The sequence below is a fragment of the Acipenser ruthenus genome, chromosome 18 (genome assembly GCF_902713425.1).
Source record: "Acipenser ruthenus chromosome 18, fAciRut3.2 maternal haplotype, whole genome shotgun sequence".
In the NCBI taxonomy this organism is placed as follows: Eukaryota; Metazoa; Chordata; class Actinopteri; order Acipenseriformes; family Acipenseridae; genus Acipenser; species Acipenser ruthenus.
The window spans coordinates 29,098,179-29,119,897 of record NC_081206.1 but is presented as its reverse complement, the minus strand read 5'-3'; the positions used below and the strand labels follow the sequence as shown (position 1 = coordinate 29,119,897).

Genomic DNA, 21,719 nt, shown 5'->3' with positions numbered 1-21,719 from the left:
GAGGCGAAATTGGCATATTTAAAAAAAAAAAAAAAAAAAAAAAAAAAATGCATACATTACACCGAATTCTGGAATTCTATGGTTACGTACCTTTTAGAAGCCAATTTGTCAGCTATCATAGACCAATAACTTCAGCCGACATGAGAAATGGTGACACCCTGTGGACAGGCAGGCATCCTGACTTTAAAAACAAGAATGCACCCCTTTCCCACCTTTAGTTTTTTAGTTACACCTGTCAATTTCACACATATTCCCACCTGACCTTGCTCCTTCTAGATTCTACCAGTAGTAAAATAGTAAACTGGTGCCTTTGCTGTGCCGTCTTCCAGCCTTGTGCCAAACTACCCCACTCCCCCCTCAATTCCTGGGTGTGTGTCGCAGTTTGGCTACCCATTGTTGATTACAAATAAATAAAAACCCAAAACGAGGACGATAATAAAAATAATGATGAACACACACCACTACAGTTTTACAGGTTTAATTGTAAACATTGTACATCAGTCCCTCTTGCTTTTATTTCTTGTTTGTAGGATTCATCTGGGTAACAGTAGGGGGCGAGAACCTTCTCTCCTACATCAGCCAAGCTGAATTTGATCAAACAAAAGCTGCAGAAACGTACGTTAGTCATTGGAGTGGCACTTGAAAGCACTGTATATTCTGTATCTGGTGGAAACACACCGTGATGCAGTTTGTCTTTCTTTGCTGCTGCTTTTCATTGTTCAAAGTGAAAGGAAGCTCTGTAGGTCATGAAACTGCACAATGATAGACAGTAATCGGAGAACACTGCAGCTCATCCCTAAAACGAGTTTCTCTTATTGTGAAGGATAAAGCCAGCAGCTGTCCGTAGAGGCAGGCACACCCTCTGTGCGTTTCAAAGATAATCAACTAGAGCGCAGGGGCATATCAGGGTAGATACGACTATGCTTGTTGAGGAGCACAATACGATTTCATAGCCGTAGCAGTCCGAGCCAGTGAGTCTGCGAGCTTACTTACACAAAACTGTGCTGCCCTGAACTTAGACCGCATGCAGCTACAGTAGAGGTCATATGCAACCAAGGCTGCTAAAGAGCTCAAATTGCTATTCAAAACAGTTTTATTTTCTTCCATGCTGTACTGTGCCAGGCTTAATTCAATTGGCATTTAAAAAGGTGAATCTATTTAAAAACACATCAAATAAAAAAGGGGAGGTAGGTGAGGTTAAAAGGAAAGGAAATACATTCAATTTAACATCAATGATTCTTTTCCTGTTTTTTTTATTTTTAAACAGTCAATATATATATATTATATATATATATATATATACACACACACACACACACACACACATATATAAAGAAAGAATAAAACAAACAAAAAAAACTCAGGGTTACACATAAAATAAGACAAAACATAAAATTAAAAAAATGTATAATACAGACTGGGGTTCCTGTACTCCTGTGCAGGAGAGAGGCAGGCCATCTCCAGTGTTCAGATGGGTGCACAAGAATGGACAGGAATAGTTACAAGTGAATGAGTTTGTTTTGCAGGCTCCTGACTTAAGTGTGACAGTCTCCAGTTGACAAGTCCAGATCATTGTGGAGAGCCAGTGAATGGGGTTTGCACAGTGATCAGATGAGGAACAAAGGCCCGGATCATTGTGATCAGGAGGGTGTTGCCCTGTGTTAAGTATTACGCAGACAGCAGACTCGGTAAGGACGACAATTCAGTTTTGTAATGGCACCAGATTATACCTGTGTGGGAGACTCCAGGTCTCGGAAGTGAATGACGCTCCAGTAGTATGGACATGTGCAGATCAGGGGTAAGCTCTGAGGTCTGGGTTCACAGGTGAGACTCCAGCATTTACAGGTTGGACCAATGGTTCTCTTGTGCGACTGAGCGAGCGAGACTCCAGTGTTGAGGGTTCCACAGGATCCAGACTATCCTCCAGTGTCAGGGAGCGAGGTGCAAGTGTGCAGGTGTGCTACACTGGGTCTGGATCATCCTCACTGGGATCAGGCTGCTCCTTTGTGTACATGAAAGTGAGCAGGAACAGTGCCACATCCAGTGAGGACCAGTAAGACGTGTGCGAAGTCACCGCAGACCAGTACCTACTCTCCACCATGCCCTCTCGCAGCTCAAAGTCGATGCGGCTCTCCAGTTCCACTAAAACGTATAGAGAGAAAAAGATTTATTTAGGCAAGTCTATTATAAGGATCGTTACATTCACAGATAATTGTACTACGTTTTATCTTATGTTATCAAAGTCCCATTTTAACTTTAGTAAGTACTTACAGATTTTTTTTTATCTTTCTGATTTTTAAACTATACAAAAAGGTCCAAGATATATATTTTCATAATTAAGGTCTCAGTCAATAGATGTACATCCTTCTCTTGAATAGGTCACCCTCCTATGACCTGATTGTTGATAAAGCTTGAGTGGGATAAGCCTCAATGATATTATCTGCTAGACTGTTCCAATCATCAGGAGCCACTGAACTGCCACCCCCCCACTATCCTGTACTGACGTGTGTTGTCGATGCTGCTAGGGTTGGACTGAGACTGGGACGTGCTTGACAGGGTGCAGCTCGTCTGGCTCTCCAGGGGCCGCTTGTCCTCCAGCTCTGTTCCGCTGCCGTCAGCGGCAATGCTCGCACTAGAACGTCCGAATCGTGAAAAGAAGATTCCTCCGATGCCCTTCCCAATGCTCGCCGCTCCTGTTCAAACCAGCAAGTTAACGTTCACTTCCGAGAAAAAACAGCACAGAGCATACACGACACAAACAAACAAACACACGTACAAAAAACACACTAAAACAATCGTGCACACACTAAAACAAACCCGTACACTTGTGTAGACACTCCAGCTCACATTATAACAGACACCTTCATCATTTGTGCAAATCTTACACAGCCGTTAACCATTTTTAAACACAGCCCGGTTTGTAATTTCTATACAATATAGTCTCTTGGGTATGACAGTGAAATACATTCCATTCCTATTGCTAGTTCTCTTCTATAAAATAAATGTCCCTATTTCCAAGTCCGTCTTTTCTAACACAATGGCACAAACATACATCTAGGTGGGCTGCAACAACTAGTAGATTTATTTTAGTCAACTGATCAGCGGGACAGTGCAGCTCAGTGGTCTTATAATCAGGATTAAAAACACAGGACCACTGCCTATCCTGTTGCATGTAACGGACCACTATTTACACACAAATAAAGCAGGGCTCTATTCCCTGTAACTTATGCCATCTTTCAAGTTCTGTGACCAGAAAGGCATTGTTGTGGGGGTATAACAGAGTGAATGGACCCTGCACTATTAGGAGGTGACTAAGGCCAGGGAAGCCCCAATCCAGTATAATTAGCATACATGTGTGTAACAAAATCAACTAATTTCATTTTCACTAGAATGATATTCTTCAGGGAAAAGTGGATAGTTTAGCCAATGCTGGAAACCTAACTGAAATGCAAACACAGGCATTCCTGAAATTCATGCGTTTGCAAAGCCTACAGTATGCTAGCTGACTTTGTTTTGTTCAGAAGTATTTTGGTTTCTTTTGCAAACCACTGTGAAGAGAAAATTAAAGTGCACTGCCAAGCACTTAACTACAAAATGACAGAGTATTATTTTTGGAATCTCATAGTAAAACTATCAGGATTTAAATGTAGGACGCAAGTTGCATTAAACTTTCTCAAGGCTAAGACTGTACACTCCTCTACTCCCTTTCTCCATCTTTCAAAGGCTCTCTGCTCGTCTCAGCCAAACAATGAATCCATAGTTTAAACTCAGTTCTGATGGCATTTGTAACACAAAGAATCCATAGACACGCAGCCTTTTTCCAAAGCTTACTGATAAGGCTCTCTTGTGAAACAAAGCTGCTATCCATTCCAGGCTAATTATAACCCTCTCAATTAAACTTGAATATTAAGATGCTCAACTCATACAGATTTCCATGTTCACAGGCCTGCGATAACAAGGCCAATATGTTCTTTGCTTTACACTTTAGTTAAAATGCAGTTAAAGAAAAAAAAAAAAATAATAACTTCTCAGTGCTGAAATACTCAGCAATATTCAGAAATCGTGTGCAATCACAATAAAGTATTGTAGGAAATGTCATGCTGAGAATGTGGGGTACACAAGTGTCCTAATTATCTTTGGACAGATTTGAATGTTTTGTTATTTTAGGTAATGATACTTGGTTTTCAGAAGAATCTTGTGTTTCTAAGCAACATTCTAGTAGTTTGGTATGAATATCTGTGGTTCTGCACCACCTTGTGGATACTTGCTAACAACTTAATAGGCCATCATACCAAGACGCCCGAGACTGTCCTGAGTGAAGTGACCTGCTCAACAACACAAGTAATGTACATAACCCATGACAGCTTTACAGTCAGTACATGACACACATTAGAAGCATTTTGTCCAGCTTTAAAACACATCTACTTTTTCTGAAGAGAACATCATTCCCCTCACCAGAGGACCGCCATTTTCAAGTCGACCCTCTGAATACACAAAGGCGATTCTTACAGCACTAATGCTCTAGTCAGTAATCTAGGGCCAATATACCTGTTCATGATAATGTACATTACTGATGATAGGGGTGGTTTATGTCAATAAAGATCTGGAACACACATTTTATGGTTTTGCCTTTCTTCCGTCTCAAGGGATGACGTCTAATGGAGTCACCGTCGGGATTTTTTTTGTGCTCACCCAGTATGCTGGCTTTGCCGAGGTTGGTGATGGACTCTCCGTAGTGGCGGCGTGCCAGCACCGGGGAGGTGCTAGGGCTGGGGATGCTCTCAGTGTCGGAGGCAGAGGTAGCCTCTTTAACAGGATTGAGGAGCGTCGGTCTGACCTGCTCGTACCCATTGGGGTTGGTAGTGTTAAACCTGCAATGCAATGGAGAAGCAATTTTGGGTATGCTGTTCACAGACTAGCTGCCCATTAACAGTAAGAAGGAAAAGCACCAATCAGAATTCGTATAAACCTTACAGATGGTCTTAGCAACTATAATTCTATTGGAGATGTAGGGACTCTTTAGCCGGCTAAAAAAACTGGACCTGCACCCAGCCCTGGGTGTCAGAACTTCCCTTGTTTTGTTACATTATAGAAGCAGCTGACATGAATTTGAACAATCACAGCATAAAAACCTCATTTGCATGGATGTTTACTACTACCATTTGTTCATACAGCTATAAATGGAGGAAAAATGAATTTAACAGGGCATTGTGCAAACAATGTGGCAAGCTGACTCCCGAGTCAGCTTGCCACATCGCAAAATATCCATCAGCTACATTAGTCTTTCATACATTACCCAGTTGTGACCGATTCAAGTAAAAAACCTGTAAGAGGAAGGCTTCATATCACTGTACCATACACTCATCATGAATATACACTTGTAAGATTACTTACCAGTGTATTTGGACGGGCGAGATGTTGCTGTAGTGCTTTAGAATGAGGGGCTCCAGTCTGTAAGCCTGCAAAAAAAAAAATAGAAAATCAGGGTTTTTATTTTAAACTTCCCGTAAAAGTGCTGACTGGCATGCCATGAGCAATTATTCTAAATGTATCTTTTCCCCCCGCTGGGGGTAGTAGCGCACACTCACCACGGGGTCGGTGGGGTGGAAGATGTTCAGGAGCCGACGGCAGATGGACTTGGGCAGGAAGTGGTCCTGGCTGCCGTTGTTCCCGGGACGGATCCCCCGCAGAGCCAGGAACACCGCGAGTGGAGACCCCATGCAGAAGAAATTCTCAACCTGAAATGCAATCAGTTCAAATCAATCATTCTTTAGGGAAAATATAACACAGATTCTGAAAACAGGTGCCAAAATCAAGGTATAACCTACTGAACTCCAGCTGTTTTCTCTAAGGCAGGAGCTTCTCATTTTATAAACAGTCAGTGCAGGTAATTGAACAATTAATCAACTAATTTCTATTATTATTAATTAGTCATTTAGCAGGCACTTTTAGCCAAAGCGACTTACAGAGACTAGGGGGTGAACAGCTGCTGCAGCGTCACTTACAATAGGACCTCGGGTTTTACATCTCATCTGAAGGACGGAGCACAAGGAGGTTAAGTGACTTGCTCAGGGTCACACACAGTGAGTCAATGGCTGAGCTGAGATTGAACCAGGAACCTCCTGGTAACAAGCCCCTTTCTTTAACCACTGGACCACCGAGCCTCCTATTTCTAGGTGTCAAATGGAGTTGCCTCTATTAGCTAACCTATCCATTTCCTCAGGAGGATAGTCCAGTACTGGAATTTCAGAGATGGGGTAAGGAATTAACAATTTATTTGGGGAAAAAAAAAGGAGAGACAAACACAAATACAGTGTCTACTCATCCAGTCATGAGACCCATTCATCTTTAAACAGTTCCCTACTTTTGGCTCGCTTAAACAGTTTAGGAATGCACATGCCAAGGAGTCTAACAGTATAATAAATCTAACAGCAATGGTTTTGATTCCATAAGTTTGTCACTCTTCAGCTATCATCACTTGCCAGGAAGAACAAGCAGCTTCAGCTTCTCATTTCATTTATACTGCTGAAGGCATTAGCCAAAATATTAGGCTAGCAGAAGTTGTTGTAAGTTTTACCTGCTAGCACAGTATTTCCTTACCTTGAATTTCAAGGCTGGTGAGGCTGTAGCAGAAGAGTTTTCCACCCTGTGCAGCTGCTCTTCAATTTCTCTTACCCTGAGGGAGGAAAGCAGACAGACAGAGCACCGTGAAACCCCGGGTCCAAGTTTTCATACAGACTATCTAGTGTGTTATTCTGTTACATACGCCTATATTATGTAATTAAATGGTCAAGTCTCCCAACTGCTGAGGGAACACAAAGACACTTTTTCAGGAGCAGTGGCTTGAAGCCTTGTTCTAGGAGACCAGAAGACCTAGCTTGAGGCAACTTTGCTGTATCAAATCCAAAGTCCTCTGGTGTGCCATGCTGTGGCCTGAAACCAAGTCTCCTGAAACCAAGTTCCAAGCGACAAAGTGGCTACAAGCTCCCTCAGCTTTAGATGCACAGATCTGCAGGATCAATATGGACAGATCTTAATACTCAATATGCAATCCAGTACAGAATCTGGACATACTTACACCGGAGTAAACATCTGAAAACGGAATCCTTGTCCCTAAAGTAACCCAATAGAGGATTGCTGCTCCAATAGTCAGATGATTGTTGTACCACTTCTACCCCAGCCTCTGCTCCCTGAAGTGCATAGTGACAGGTACATCAAGAGCATCGCTGTCTATTTGTAATTGGTGTGAAGTCATTTGTCTTACCGCTGCTTGGTGAGGTGCAGTTCCTCCAGAAGGTGACGCTCTTCATAGCTCAGCCACCTCATGTCAGTCTCCTTGAGGTCGCGCTCTACCTGCTGGTACATTCGCACCGGGTCCCAGCCAGTCATGATGTCAAATGTGATGACACAGCCCAGTGAGTGAGAGACAATCGACACCTTCCCCCCCTTCTCCTCAAAGTCAGGGTTACGGGAGCAGAACAGGGAGTACAGGCGGTTCAACTCCAGAGTCAAGCCCTTCGTGATCTACCAGGGAGAAAGCAAGAGACCTGCAAACTGTCACCCCTTACCGGCACAATTAGTCAAAAGACACAAGGAACAGGCAAATTATTCCTTACAATTATTTCTGTATGGAGCCAGTGTATTTATTTGGTCTCCATTGCTCTAGTCTGGGCTCAGCCTTGCAATCAAGAATTAAAACACAAATGCAAATGCTGCTTACAAAGAGCACCCAATTATAACTATGTGGCAGGGGCAGAGGAGTTTTATTGATGAAGGGCCAGTTTGTCTAATCATACCACACACTACCATGGTAGACACAGAACATATGCTGTGCACACCCACACTCTCACAACCAATTAGCAAGTTCTGACATTTAGCAACTTTCTGCTCTGTTGATGTTGCGTGTTAAGATTTCTATTTTATGGGTGTGAAGTTAACTCTGGATTAGGATCTAGGAGTCCACCTGCCCTGTGTTTTCTGTCTAATATGTGGTGACTGGACACCGACCTCGTCCCTGTACAGAGGGCTGGTGTAGTACATGATGTCCATTGCACTGCTGTTCAGCATGTCCCTCAGTCCGCGCACTTTGTCTGGAGTGATGGAGTCTACCGTGTCTGCAAGGGCAACAAACAAGCTTCAGTTACAATGTCCAAAATGAATTATCAAAGCAACCCTGTAAAGCGGCAGTGTCCAATAAATCTAAGTCCAAAAAGGCTTGGAACAGGTTTGCAGCTGAAACAGAGGTGAAGACCAGCAAGGCTACTCACACCGCCTTAAGCTCTAACCAGCAGGCCACACTGCCTCCCAGTCCCTCAGCTCCAACCATTAAACCACACTGCTTTTCAGTCCCTCAGCTCTAACCGCTAGGCCATTCCGTTTCCTAGTTCCTCATCTCTAAACACAAGGCTCTACTGCCTGCTAACCCCTCGTTTCTAATCACTAGTCAACACTAACTCCCAACCCCTCAGCTATAACCAAGGGCCACTCCGCCTCCCAGGCATACAGGCTCAGGTGGGTGAAGCAGTACCTCCATCGAGAAAGAGTTTGGATCTCCACTCCACTGGCAGGAACTCTACGTGCTCCGAGGCATATTCAGAAAAGTGCTTTTCCTCCATTTTTCTTGCAGCATCTCTCATCCTAAAAACAAATAAACATAATAGACATAAATCATGCAGCCAATGGCTCAGCTGTAACCAGTTGGTTAATCCTGTCTGTTAAATGAATGAGTCTTTCACAACTACACCTTATCAGAGGGGACAGGAACCAATTAATAGTGCATATTATAGGTAAATAAAATACAAATAAACAAAACAGTATGCTGCCTGAAATCAACATTTGGCTAGGTTTCAAATGTAACAGTTGTCCATCCTGATGAACAGGGCAGTCTGTGCCCTCAGAAATCAAGTTCAAGAGAATTTTCTTGAGGAGCAGATGCACTAGGACCTTAATCTGTACTCCAAAACAGAGCTTAAAGCTGCTTGCCCTAATTAACATGTTAAGCTCCTTGCGGCACAGTGGATCTGCTGTGGTGTTTACTGTCAGTCAGCAGGAGGTCAGAATTCTTAGGGCTTAGTCCTTAGTCCCACTTTTGATTGTGACGGAAAGGCTAGTAAAGTGTTCTTGCTCCGACTACTGAAGGTACCATAAATACTGCTGAGAGGGGACTGACAGCTCGACACATGAAACTATGCCAACCGTTTAAACCACTTAAAGGAGCCGATAACCCGTGCACGGATGGATTGAATCATTAATCGAAACCCGATTCCCGCATTTAGACTAACATTTCCAAGTACAATTGAAACAAAGGTCTACCAAATGCAATCTGAATCCTGTTGGCTTTGATACCACGTAGACTTGTATATTAAACACCTGTTGAACCTGGGCTTTACTATAATATACTTAAAAGAACTGCCAGGAACCTGTGTAACATAACCGGGTTCAAAAGATTAAACCCTTGAAGCATGAAGTCCTACCATGTACGTGTGTGGCACATTATATCCTGGTGCAGACAGCGCAGGGTGACATTTAATACAGACAGAAGTGAAATGACATCACCATTACGACCTTGATGTTCACTTCCCTCCATTGGTTGCCACCGTGATATAAAAAGCAATTTAATTGAACTGAAGTCTGCCAAAGGCCGAGTAAACTTTCTCAAGTCTCTCGCATGTTAAGTTTTGTTAAAATACTTGTACTACGATTACATTTTTAAAAGGGTGACTGTAAAGGGGACTCAATGTTATCAAAAGCTTGATATAAAAAGATACTGCAGCTGCTCTTTTGTTGATTCAGCTTAGGGAAAACGAAGAAGCATTTAATCCTTTAAGCACATAGAGAAATAAAAAGGAATATGTATCCCCATGCAAATGGATCACATGTATTCAGAAAACTGACAAAGGAAATGAGTGTTTTTAGAATCCAGGCGTTTAACATTTGTAGAGGTGCATTAAACCTGGCACTACGCATAGGGAAACTCTAAAGACAGGTCACAAAATATTTCTGGCTGACTAAAGACCACCCACCCCCATTCCACCTCAGTAGATCTAACCTGTATATACCTGCAATCCTAATATAAACACACAGTACATGAGGCACACACAGGTGCATACATACAGAGAACACACACAGAAACAAACAATGGACAGCCCTTCAGTGTCTTCATCTCGGTGGTTATTAATGTATGCTTTTGTGTTACAAGCAGAGACAATGCCAGATGCACTCAGCTGAAAGTCACGAGAATTCAATCACACCACCAGCTTCACAAGCTATACTGAGAAGCCCACGTGGGCTTTATTGCTTCCATGTTGTGTTTCAGTGCAAAGACGCATTAAGAATTTCTAGTTGTTACACCAAAGATGTTGAGTTGGTTATTATTATTTGTTTATTTAGCAGACGCCTTTATCCAAGGCGACTTACAGAGACTAGGGTGTGTGAACTATGCATCAGCTGCATTTACAACAACATCTCACCCAAAAGACGGAGCACAAGGAGGTTAAGTGACTTGCTCACGGTCACATAGTGAGTGAGCTGGGATTTAAACCGGAGACCTCCTGGTTACAAGCCCTTTTCTTTAACCACCGGACCACACAGCAACAAAAAAATGGTAGCTTGACACCTAGCAATTTGATTTGTTATTTCACTGAAACTCGTTCACCCAAATCATGCAAAAAAAAAAAAAAAAAATCGCCATGTAATTTTCATGCCCCTAAAATCCGGCATCACCGCATGTACTTACATGCCTGTGTTCTTGATGATTCGGCCCTGGTCCATCTTCTGGCCGATGCCGTGCACAACAAAGACGATGTGCGTGGCCTGAGGGGCCTTGTCTTCCAGAGAGGCCTCTTCTACATACCCTCGGTGGAGACGGGTCCCACTGCTCGATGCTAAAGACCACCCACAAATCCAGTTACAACAAACAGGACCAAATACCTTTCCAGATGCAAAGCCAGCAAGACCACAACCAAAACCACACAACTATCTGTCACTATCATTACACCGAACACAATAAAGTGCTCACGTACTTTAACTTGACAGTATGAAGCCCCTGATTTCACAGAGACAATGCTGCAGGCCTACACTTGTGTTACAGTGAAACAAATACTACAATGCAGCATTTACAAACAAAACCTAGTATTTTCAATAATTTATGTGTACTGTATTTATAAAATGTCTGCACCTTTAACCTGAGGAATAATCAGTAGAGATATATAAATATAATGAGAGAGAGAGAGAGAGAGAGAGAGAGAGAGAGAGAGAGAGAGAGAGAGAGAGAGAGAGAGAGAGAGAGAGAGAGAGAGAGAGAGAGAGAGAGAGAGAGAGAGAGAGAGAGAGAGGAGTTATATCTTGCTCCAAATACACTAAAAATAGGGGACATATTTCCCTAAATTCTCAAGTCAGATGACCCAATTTATACACCTGCCTGCCAATCCTACTAGGAGAGCAGGGGCAGACAGCAGAAATAGCTGCCCAATACGTGCTTGCCTGCCACAGCCTGAGCACAGTGTGTAGACTCTTCACCGTGACCAGTGAACACAGCTGCTGGTGTTACTGTTGGGAGTTCTAAGTATGTATGCAGAGCATGCAGCTGTGTTTAACTTGCACCTTTTACAGTAGCCAGGAGTCCTGAGGTTCTACTGAAAAAGCTTAACGGTTTTGTCTTGGGTTTACTAAAAAAGAACAGATATTTTAACGGAGGCACTGACCTTTGGAAAAGCCAAGCTTCTGCGTGACGGTGCGGGCAATTTTGGAAGTGGTGGCATCACTGTAGAGGTACACTTCGTCCACAGAGTGCCAGTCTACATGGCTGCGGCTCAGCTTCAGGCTGTGGATGGCTGCAGGGACAGAGGCACACAAGTCAGAGAGAGCTTCTCAACACCCCAGGACCACACAGCAAATCAACATGAGGATTACTGGAATGGGTAGTCATTTCACACTCCCTTTAAAAGAATAGTAATCTTAAGATACTAAATAGGACCCACTGAGATGCAAAACATCATTGTAATGCCCAATACTGGTGACTGGGAAATGTAAAACAGGCCTGATTCTATGACCAGTATTGGTACTGCAATTTAGAAAGGGTCAAATAAATTCAAATGTCCTTTAAACAAATTACAGTAAAGCAGAGCAGTTTGAAAGCCTTCGGATAACCGGCAACAAACACAGTACTAGTGTGTCTTTAAACACTGAAAATCAAGTGTTATTATCTCTAGTAAATGTGCCCCCATCCGCCTCATTTAAGAAGACCCTTCAGTTTAGGTAGGAGGGCGTTCTGCCTCAGGGTTTTATTTGATGCAATTACAATATTTATCCACCAGGTGACAACATGTGTATAAAACAAAACACACACGATGAAGACAGTTCATGTATACTATTTGACCCCTGCAGAGTCTGGAAGAAGGAGCTTCTGTAACTGTTTGTTTCCTCACCAATGGGTGGTTACTTCTTTGTTTTCAAGAGAGTACAGCAAACACAGAAAACAATGCAAGAGTTTTGTTCTGCATCTGTAATTAGGAACATTTGGTCTTTCGGGACACTAACAATGTAACATTTTAGTCTCCTTATCAAGGGAATTATTCCCCTTTGCTGCACTTTCATAGACCAATTCAGGACATCTGATCAGTTCATGGGGAATGTGTGTGTGTAGGAGGGGGCGGTTGAGGTTTGCATTTCCTCTTTACAATTGAGAGATGAATCACCCGCAGCAAGTGCTGTGCAGCACTGTCCTAATCCAGAGACTTTATTAAAAATGAAATCAACAGTATTTTATTTGTTTCCCGCAGGAGTTCACTGCTAATATGTGCAGAAGCAGTACAAAACTGGTAAATTATTTAGGATGAAACCAAGAAACCCTCTCTGATTTTAGGAGCAAGAAAAAAAGCATCATTAGTCCCAACAACCATTTTCCATGCAGCAACAGAAATTTATTTTTTGTTACAAGCTTAGAGAATCCACTTTTCTGCAGTAACTTACAATCACACACCCCTGCTTTTTGTAATATATACAATGCTGGCTGCAGAGAATAAGATGCTTCCTTCCATAGTAAAGTCATTAAGTCAAAGCCACGAAAATCAAGTTACCAGAACATAAATCATTCTGTTTCCCTGTTCAAGATCACTACAGTATCTACTGGAAGCAAACCTACCTATAGCATGTAACTTTCGAGAAAGGACTGCCGAGACGAGATGAAAAGTGTAGAGGCAGAAAGCTGGTGCTACCAGTGAGAATGCATTTCAGAGCAGAGCACAGATTAATCAGGGGCACCACTGGAGTGGATGGATTTAACATCTGCACAGCTAAACACAATCAGGGGGTGGGGGGATAGGACGGGACTAACAATGGTTACATTAAAACCAAGTAGCTAGCTGCAGAAAGATTTCCTTTTTTCAGGGAAGTATAATGATGATCCCAATGTTAACTTATTACTGAACATTCGATGAGCTGTGATATAATGAAGTGTGTTTAAGTGATATGCATGTTAACTTTATTAGTATTCTAGCTGTAGGGATAAATACATACATTATTCATATTAAAACAAGATTCCAGGTCCACCCTGTATGCGACCCCATTAGCACCACTGAGAATTTAGAATAAGAAAAAAAGCAAAGACTAGCAGCAGTGAGAACGTGGAATGAAGGGGCGTGCAATCTAACCAAGCTCACTCTAGGAAAGCAGTCATAAGTAGAACATGATTGAAAAAGTATCTAAAGGATTCAAATAAAAGGCTTGGTTACTGTACCTTCGCAACGCTTTCGCTTGTGACATGCAGTGTCAGCGCTCGGCTGATATCCTCTCCATTTGAACAGAAAGGGGAGGTAGAAAGGGGGGAGGTGGGAGAAAACTAACAAATTAAGAAAAAGTGAGCGACATGGCAGTGGTGCTCGAGGCTAACACAGAGCTCTTAACTCCAGTCCTCAAGAGTCACAAACTACCAGGGTTTTTTATTGCAAGTCCTTAACATCTATTTTATATCTTAACATAGAAGCACACTTGTAGCTGTAGACTTTGTGCATTTATATATTTGCCATGAGGCATGTCTATGGAGGTGTGGTCACTGCATGCTTGTATAGGATGGCCACACCACAGTGTACAGGGACAGAAGGGATCTCCACTACAACACACACAAGCTGAAACCAACATTCTCCACCCAGCAGCAGCTGCTCAGATAAAATGTTTTAAAAATGTAGCTTGCATTTAGCTATAATAATGTAGATCATTCACATACCTGCAGTATTTATTGTAAGACATGCAGTACGTTTCAGTTTAAATCGATGAATGACTCCCTTGTGCAGAATGTTTTTATTGGTATAATTGAATTCTGCTTGCTTTATGATAAATGCCACTTTGTAAACCGTCCATTTGACGTTTTGTTAAGTTTTCTTAGTTTTGCTACAGATCCTCAACATATAAATATTTTGTTTAATGTTAGTCATGATAACCAGACCACACATGGAAATAACTAACAAGTGAATTATTAAAACAAGCTGAGTTTTCTGTGTTGTAAAACAGATTAGCGATGATAAACACATGAAAATGCCTTGTTTTATTAAGCCAAGACTCCTGCTGGTCATTAAAATTACATTGGGTGGTTCAGGTTAGTTGAATGATGCTTTCTATATCAAAAGTTCCTCCCTAAAAAAATTTGAGCCTCCATTATATATACAAAAAACAAAAGCTAGATGGTCCTAGTTTACATACGAGCTCCACAGATTTGAGTCATTTGAGTCAGCTTGGTTTCATTTGCATAATGCACATGATTTGAATGGAGCGAGGTAAACAACTTAAACACACCTCCTATCATTTTAAATCTCTGCATGCACCATCACCAGTTAAGCAAAAAGCCTCTTATTCACACAACTTTAAGGGTGGATAAAGAAAGGTTTCGTTAAGGACACTGGCTTTTTAAAGTCCCTTTTGATTCATTAAATCAAATGTGCAGTGCATGAAACCTTTTTTTTTAGAGAAAGTTAGTAGTTTATTCTCAGTTTTCAAAAGAACTGTTTAACCTACTAAAGGTGAATGTTTTTAAACACTTCCAAAACCAGCCCTTAAAAAAACAAACAAAAAAAAAAAAAACATGTAAGTTAGTGAATAGAGCCAAAGACCACTAAACTTGTTTCAAGCTATTTAAAATTATATATCTATATCTCGATAGATAGAGATAGATCTCTATCTATCAATATATCGATGGATCAATATATACAGGTGCACTGGTGTGGTAAACTTACTTTCTGATCACCCTGTATATATAGATATACCTCAGATGTAGGTTAACCAACAATGCATTTCAACTTGTTCTCAGACTTATGCGCTTGAGACCAATCAAGATCAAGCCTCTCCTGTCCAGAAATGAATGTTCTCTATTCACCAAGGCATTTGAACCAAGCCACTCATTACTGTACCATTAGTGTCTAAACCCTGGTACCAGGATAGTATACTAAAAGACAGTTTTGCTGAACTTACATGAATAAAACATACTTTTCAGTACATGTATTGAAGTAAAACTAAAGCTCCAGGCTGTTGTGTGTGTAATACATATTGGATAAAGCTGTGTGGGTATTTGCTGGGTTTGTTGGAAAGAACACCAGCTTCGATATTCTGAATGTGTTCCGATCAGAGCTCTTTGACTAAATACAAGCACTAGAGCAGGATAACCAGAAATACATTTTCAATCAATTTAAAACCAAAAGCCAAAATAAACTAAAAAGCAAATGAGAGCAGATTGATAGATTTCTTTGTAAATGTATTCATCTGTCCATAATGATCAGTTTCATTATCAGTTAGTTAGGGTGGCTGGTTCTGCACTCAGGGCGTTTTAGTTAGCTTGGAGTGTAGTGTGAACAATAAAGTTCAGACTGAGTCCACCTGAAGAGCTGGTCTCAGTTTGTTTGGCAAATTAAACGGGTTTGCTTCGCTTGGTAAACTTCAGTGTGAACTACAGGCAAACGCAGTCTGTTTGCACACATAAAACAACCCATACACTGCGATCTTTGTAGCTAGAAGGAGCGGGTTGGTAGTGCTGGGGGTCTTGTGTCTGGTTTTCTGCATAAATTGTAATTATAAAAACTCTGGCAATAAATGTCAAAGGGGACAATACGGACTCTGAATGAAACAGGTGTCACTTAGAAATTTGAGAGCCACGTTGACACCACTAAACTCATTCCTGCAACCAGAGCTGAGAAACAGTGTTTACTTTACTTCAGAATACCAAGAGCAGGTTTACTAATCCCTTTTAGAATATGGAATGAAACCTCTTTAACACTACAGAATAGAACATGGATGTGTATGTTTCAAAGGCGTTACTGGCATTCTGAGCTACAGGGCTATAGGGCCACTACACCTTCATTGACATCAATTCACACTTGCACAGCTGTTGCTCTTTAAAATGTCTTATTATGTTCAGTGATTACAACTATCTATATAACCTCTAAAAGTGCTTTATAATTGTAAGCAGAAATTCAAGGGCATGGAATTTCCAGTGGCTTCCTGTTTATATCTAGTTTTATAAACTCATGCAGTGAGTCTGTAGCTGGGATTCAAACTCGGAATGACTTGCATCTTTCCTTTGCTCTGTCAACCACTGGACTGGTATACAACCAACATATTTTTCCTGTTTTTGTTGTAACGGCAATGCTTATAAAATGTTGTAGCCTGCCAGGCGCTAGGGACAGTCCTAGATTACACACAGAGCAGTGGAGCTTTGGGTGTAATGACACAGAGCTTCTCAACACACACACACACTCACATAATCATACAGTTAAACCCCCATATACTTCCACATTAGCCTTTTTATTCTGTGATGATGGTAAGTTTTGAGACAGAACTACAATCTGCAAAAATCAGTTTTTAAGGAACTGTTGTCAGCCAGTTTTCACAGAACTGCTAATAAAATTGATGAATTGGTCTCAATTTTATTGACCAAGCTGGGGTTTTCCTCATTTTTGACTTCACACTGACTAACAGCTTCCTCTCTCTACTGACAAAGAATCTTCCAAAGAATCAGGAAATTACTTTGGTTTTAGAAAAACAGGTAAGCAGGTAAAATTAGGGTTTACTAATGTTTAAATGAATGGGCCCAATGCATCTAGTTATAAGGACTGTTTAAGGAATGTTTTGTTCAGGCCTGTTTTTTTATTATTTAAATTTATTAAAACACCTACAATTTGCAGTTCTTAAAACCTTTTTCCCCAGCTGAGAGGGTTACAAATTAATTTTCACTTTTCAATTCACTGTTTAATCTATGAGGATGTTTATAAAAAGTCTTAGAAATTAAATTTGAAATATGAATAGGGCCCAATATTAAAAAATTCAGAAAAATTTCTGCTTAATGGGGCATCCAACAATGGAGGTTTTGCTTTAACACGCACACGCACACGCACACACACGGACCTTTCTGCTGTTGCTCACTCTCATCCTGGATTCTCTCTAGCTCAGTTTGCAGTTTTGAGCCCCTACCCCCGTGCCCCTCCCGTTGAGATCTCTGCTCACCATCATTGCTGTCTATAGTCTTGGCCACCACATCTGTGTCGAAGCTGTCCTGCACCTGCTGTCCACGGAAGCAGTTCAGGTGCTCCTCCTCAATGAGGTCACTCTCGTCCTCCTCCAAAGGGAGCCACGTGCCGTCGATGAACCACTGGCCTCTCATCACCGGGATCCGGTCCTGCTCTGAAACACAAAACCACACACACAGCATCACCAACTGGCCCCAACTTGTACAGGTACATGCTAATCAATGTCCTTATTTTTGACCCAGCATTTTAAGCTTCGAATGCTGCCTGAGTAACGTTTGTACTTGTTTGAACCTCATGGCCTCATTCCCACACCAGTGTGAACATCTCCTGTTTGTATGACATTGTCCATTAAATCTCAAACTAGACCAGAACTGTCCACAAACAAATGAGCTTATGGCAAAAGGATGGTCTTGAAGATAAATCTTTTAAGAACGTAGTTCTAATGTTTGTTTTTCTTCCGAAAATAGAAAGGAGAGGATTCTGAATTACCATGCAAAGTTTCATGCAACACACCGTGGTAGGATATCGGCCTGTCAATTCTCAAAACAAATGTAGTGTTTTTTGGGGGACAGCAGGCAGCTTCTGTTCTGAGCAATTAGCAATTTTAAAACTTGTAATACAATCTGAAGACTGCAATGCTGATGATTAAATCAAAGAGGAAATTGCTAGTTACCTTTTTGGACCAACAAATTCCTTACCTAATTAAAGCACTATCATTTTTGATCATGGTTTTATTTATATCCTGTGGAATTGCTGTTCTTTCAGAAAGGCGAGTGTCGAGCTGAGGGGGTAGACATTTAATACAGATTTCAGGAGCAGCATAGTTAGTATGTTACTAGCATTTGACCTGCACATTAAGACGGTCTGAAAAACCTATATAAATAAACAGTACTTTATGTTTCACTTCTACATTAACAGCTGTGTCAATGAAGAAGTAGCGTGCGGAGCAGGTGACCAGTAGTGCGACTCAAACTCAATACCTGCCCAATCTTTCAGCTAAAGCCAGCCCTTTACTGCTTAACGGAGCAGGAGAACCAGAATTTTCTTTTACCTCACGGCTCAAATAAACTAATCCACACGGTTTACACAAGCCTGATAAATTATTAAAAGCAGGAAGCACAGAGTGGGATGCTGAGCACTATAGAGCCTGCCCCCCCCCCCCCCCCCCCATCCCCCATTAGAGCCCAGTGAGAAGGACTTTACCAGAAACCTTAATGAGACTCCTACACTTATTTTGCAATAAATCATGCAGAGAAGCAGTCGAAAAGCACTTTCGAAAGCAAGTGAAGAACAAAACAAAGTACAGTCCATCTCGAAGTACAGTCCATCTCGAAGTACAGTCCATCTCGAAGTACAGTCCATCTCTGTGGTGCAGTGCCTGACTGCAGCCGGCAAATGCATGAGGCAGCAAAGTTCTACCAGGCAAATTTTATGAAAATGTTACTCAATCAACTCAATATGGTATCAGTCCATTCTTTTGGATGCATTGAAATCAGTCAAATACAAGAGACTGGATCGTCCCTCTTTAAAGTACCTGATTAGGACTGAGTTAAGAACTAACCCTGTCAACATGGCAAGTTCTTTTTTTTTAATATATAAACTGTTTGAGCACAGCAGACATGTATACACTAGGCCCAGAAAAGAAAATGAAGACCACCCTGATAGTGATGGAAAAACAACCCCACTCAAAACTTTATGACCAGTACCTACTGCACTAATATGAATATTCAAAGGGAGTGGATATTGATAAAAACCATGAAAAAAACAGGACAACTGGGTGGTTTCTAGCTAGATAATTGGTTTGTTTTTTTTGGGTTTCCTAAGACAAAATTAGGGACAGACTTGTTGGTTCAAGAGAGATTTTCTTTGGAGACACAAAACATTGTAAACTAATACGAATATTCATAAAAGGGAGAGGCTGGTGTTCATTTTTTGTGATATTATATTACACTGAACATGGATTATGCGAAACTATATTTCATTATAGAATTTCACAGCACTTGGGGAATCCAGCCCCAACCCCAACAAAATCAACCCCTTGCAATAAAGTATAGCGAGCATCTAGTCTACTGATCACTAGATCAATACCAGTCTCATTTCTGGTCTAGAACTAAAATTTAAAAACCTTCTACTACAAAATTGTATAGTGTATAATTATTTTGTTGGTTGAGACGTGACATAAGCTAACACGATTGTATTAATACAATGAAAGGCTAAATGAGATCCAGGTAAAGACGACAGCTGAAAGACAGACATGACCAAATGAATAAATGTTACGCAGGGTTAAATTGGAGAGGCAGACAAGGTGCAGGTACGTTCAGGAGATGGATTTTCTATTATTCCAATTATGACATAATTTAATTTAAAAAAAAGATTAAAGAAGATAAAAAATAAGTTATAAAAAATGAACAGACTATATAGGGAATTTGTACCATGAAACGGTTTTTAAAATGAACTTACGGTTCCAGTACACAGGGTAGCAGTCCTTGTCTTTCACGTCAACCTCATACAGCCCTCCTCTGACACACACAGGCTCAAAATTGATGCTGATCAGATCTGGGTCCCTCGCAGCCTCTCCTTTTTCCTCGGTCCCTCTTCCTCCATCTTCACTGTTTCTTTTCTCCAGAGACCCTTGTCTTGATCCCCCGACATTCGCCCCCTCCTCTCCCCCGGGGCTTGCGCCCACCTCCTTCGCCACCCCATTCCCCTCCTCTGTGTCCCTTGTCCCCGGGCGCCGGGCCTGCTCTGGGTTGAGTTCGCAGAACTTGCGGTACATGACCTCGATGTTCAAGGAATCGTATCCCACGAAGGGCTTCCATGTCTTTTTGTCCTCTTTGTAGAACCAGCGCACCTCCTCCGGTCCCAGTTCTGTAACAACCTCGTAGCGGTGCCTGGAGCTGCTGGAGCGGGTCCGTTTCCTGGTATCGAATGGAGGGGCTAAACCGGCGTCGCTCTCGTAATCCTGCTCACCCGTGTGTAGGTAATCAAGGCCGGTGTCAGAGTCGCTATGATGGAAGCTGGAGTAAGTCTCCTCCACTAGGCCCAACACCATGCCATCCTCGGCAGAGCGATGCCGGCTGCGTAGGGACAGCAGGTGGTGGTCCAAACCCGATTGAACAGAGTGCATCCCCCCGTGAATCCGCTCTCCATCCATCGGCTCCTCGTAACAGCAGACGAACACATCGTTGCCCAGGTCCCAATCGCTGCCGCCGGCGGAGGGACTGCTTTTATCTGGGCTCTCTGCGCTTATCAAAGACGCCCTGTCAGGGTAATTGCTCATAATTATTATTATTAAAACAAATACAATTTAAATGTAGCGTTATGTGTATGTCCCTTGGTAATCTACATAAATACGTGCGTGTTGTTATTATTTGGATAACGATAAAGTCATTGGGAATGTACAGTTCCCTGCTTGCCCCTCTCCCTCCCACGACGACCACCTGCAGCAGCGGTGCCGACTCGGAACGGATTTCTTGCTGAAGCTAGACATAGAACCCTCTGGGCCCGACTGTCCAGTTTTTAAATCCCGCTCCGGTCCTGTCCCAGTCCTCTACGATCCGTTTCTGTTGAGTTCAGCTCCTCTCCTAAAGCGACTCGCCGGCAGAAAAGAGATACGTGCGCGCGCCTGGCTGGTACTCCCTTCCAGTGACAGCGCACGCCGCACATCCTGTACGCGCACGTACTCACTAAACGGCAGCGTACATGACATCAATTGCACCAAATGGTTGGCATGTATTATTAAGAATATATATATATATTTTAACCCTGTCATTTCACATGGGAGAGCATTCTTGAAACGAGGTAATACATCTCACATTGGATATGTATTTTATAAAAGCATGCCATAAGAACCGCACTTAACTATTTATTTAAGATTTCAGGCTCGCCAAGATCCACGTTTTTGTAAGAGATCGTTGCTAAGTATGTCCCATGGACACCATGTAACACCCTAGCACACAGTATTCATAATCAATCATTACTGTAATCCTTATGGTGTACAAAGCAAAACAGTGGCAGCTCTGCAGTTAACAGTCGCCCTCTGGCGGTAACTACCAGAAATAAGGTACCTCAGTCTAAGCTAATGTAGAGGTATCTCTGCATTAGCTTGGTTGCATAATTAATAGATTTAGCGAGACTTTAGTTAGAGCGATATTCACAAAGCATTTACCGTGGTGCTAAGTTAACACCTGCTTTTTTATTCTAATGTTAAAA

The 21,719-nt window shown here is 41.9% G+C and overlaps 1 protein-coding gene across 3 annotated transcripts; it reads right to left on the bottom strand.

The window, feature by feature from the left end:
- Positions 1 to 462: 462 nt before the first annotated feature.
- LOC117421737 (phospholipase DDHD1-like) lies at positions 463 to 21,221 on the bottom strand. 3 transcript variants are annotated; one of them, XM_034036152.3, is made up of 14 exons: positions 19,968 to 21,221; positions 17,485 to 17,661; positions 13,736 to 13,837; positions 11,703 to 11,831; positions 10,736 to 10,883; positions 8,528 to 8,637; positions 8,008 to 8,114; positions 7,265 to 7,524; positions 6,601 to 6,676; positions 5,589 to 5,738; positions 5,395 to 5,459; positions 4,693 to 4,871; positions 2,505 to 2,693; positions 463 to 2,142 (listed from the first exon to the last, which is right to left on the bottom strand). In XM_034036152.3, exons 1-14 carry the CDS (start codon positions 20,785 to 20,787, stop codon positions 1,961 to 1,963), a joined length of 2,694 nt encoding a protein of 897 aa, XP_033892043.3. In that variant the 5' UTR covers positions 20,788 to 21,221; the 3' UTR covers positions 463 to 1,960. The 3 variants fall into 3 exon arrangements, with proteins under 3 accessions (XP_033892043.3, XP_058847864.1, XP_033892044.3); XM_058991881.1 differs by having other exon boundaries at positions 13,736 to 13,786; XM_034036153.3 differs by lacking the exon at positions 13,736 to 13,837 and having other exon boundaries at positions 19,968 to 21,220.
- Between the last annotated feature and the right edge of the window lie 498 nt (positions 21,222 to 21,719).

Excerpts from the sequence above, each read along its gene's own strand:
- LOC117421737 (XM_034036152.3), bottom strand. The coding sequence starts at position 20,787 with ATGAGCAATTACCCTGACAGGGCGTCTTTGATAAGCGCAGAGAGCCCA. Across the intron at positions 7,525-8,007 it reads GCCCTCTGTACAGGGACGAG|ATCACGAAGGGCTTGACTCT; the intron begins GTCGGTGTCCAG and ends TCTCCCTGGTAG. Across the intron at positions 2,143-2,504 it reads TAGCAGCATCGACAACACAC|TGGAACTGGAGAGCCGCATC; the intron begins GTCAGTACAGGA and ends TATACGTTTTAG.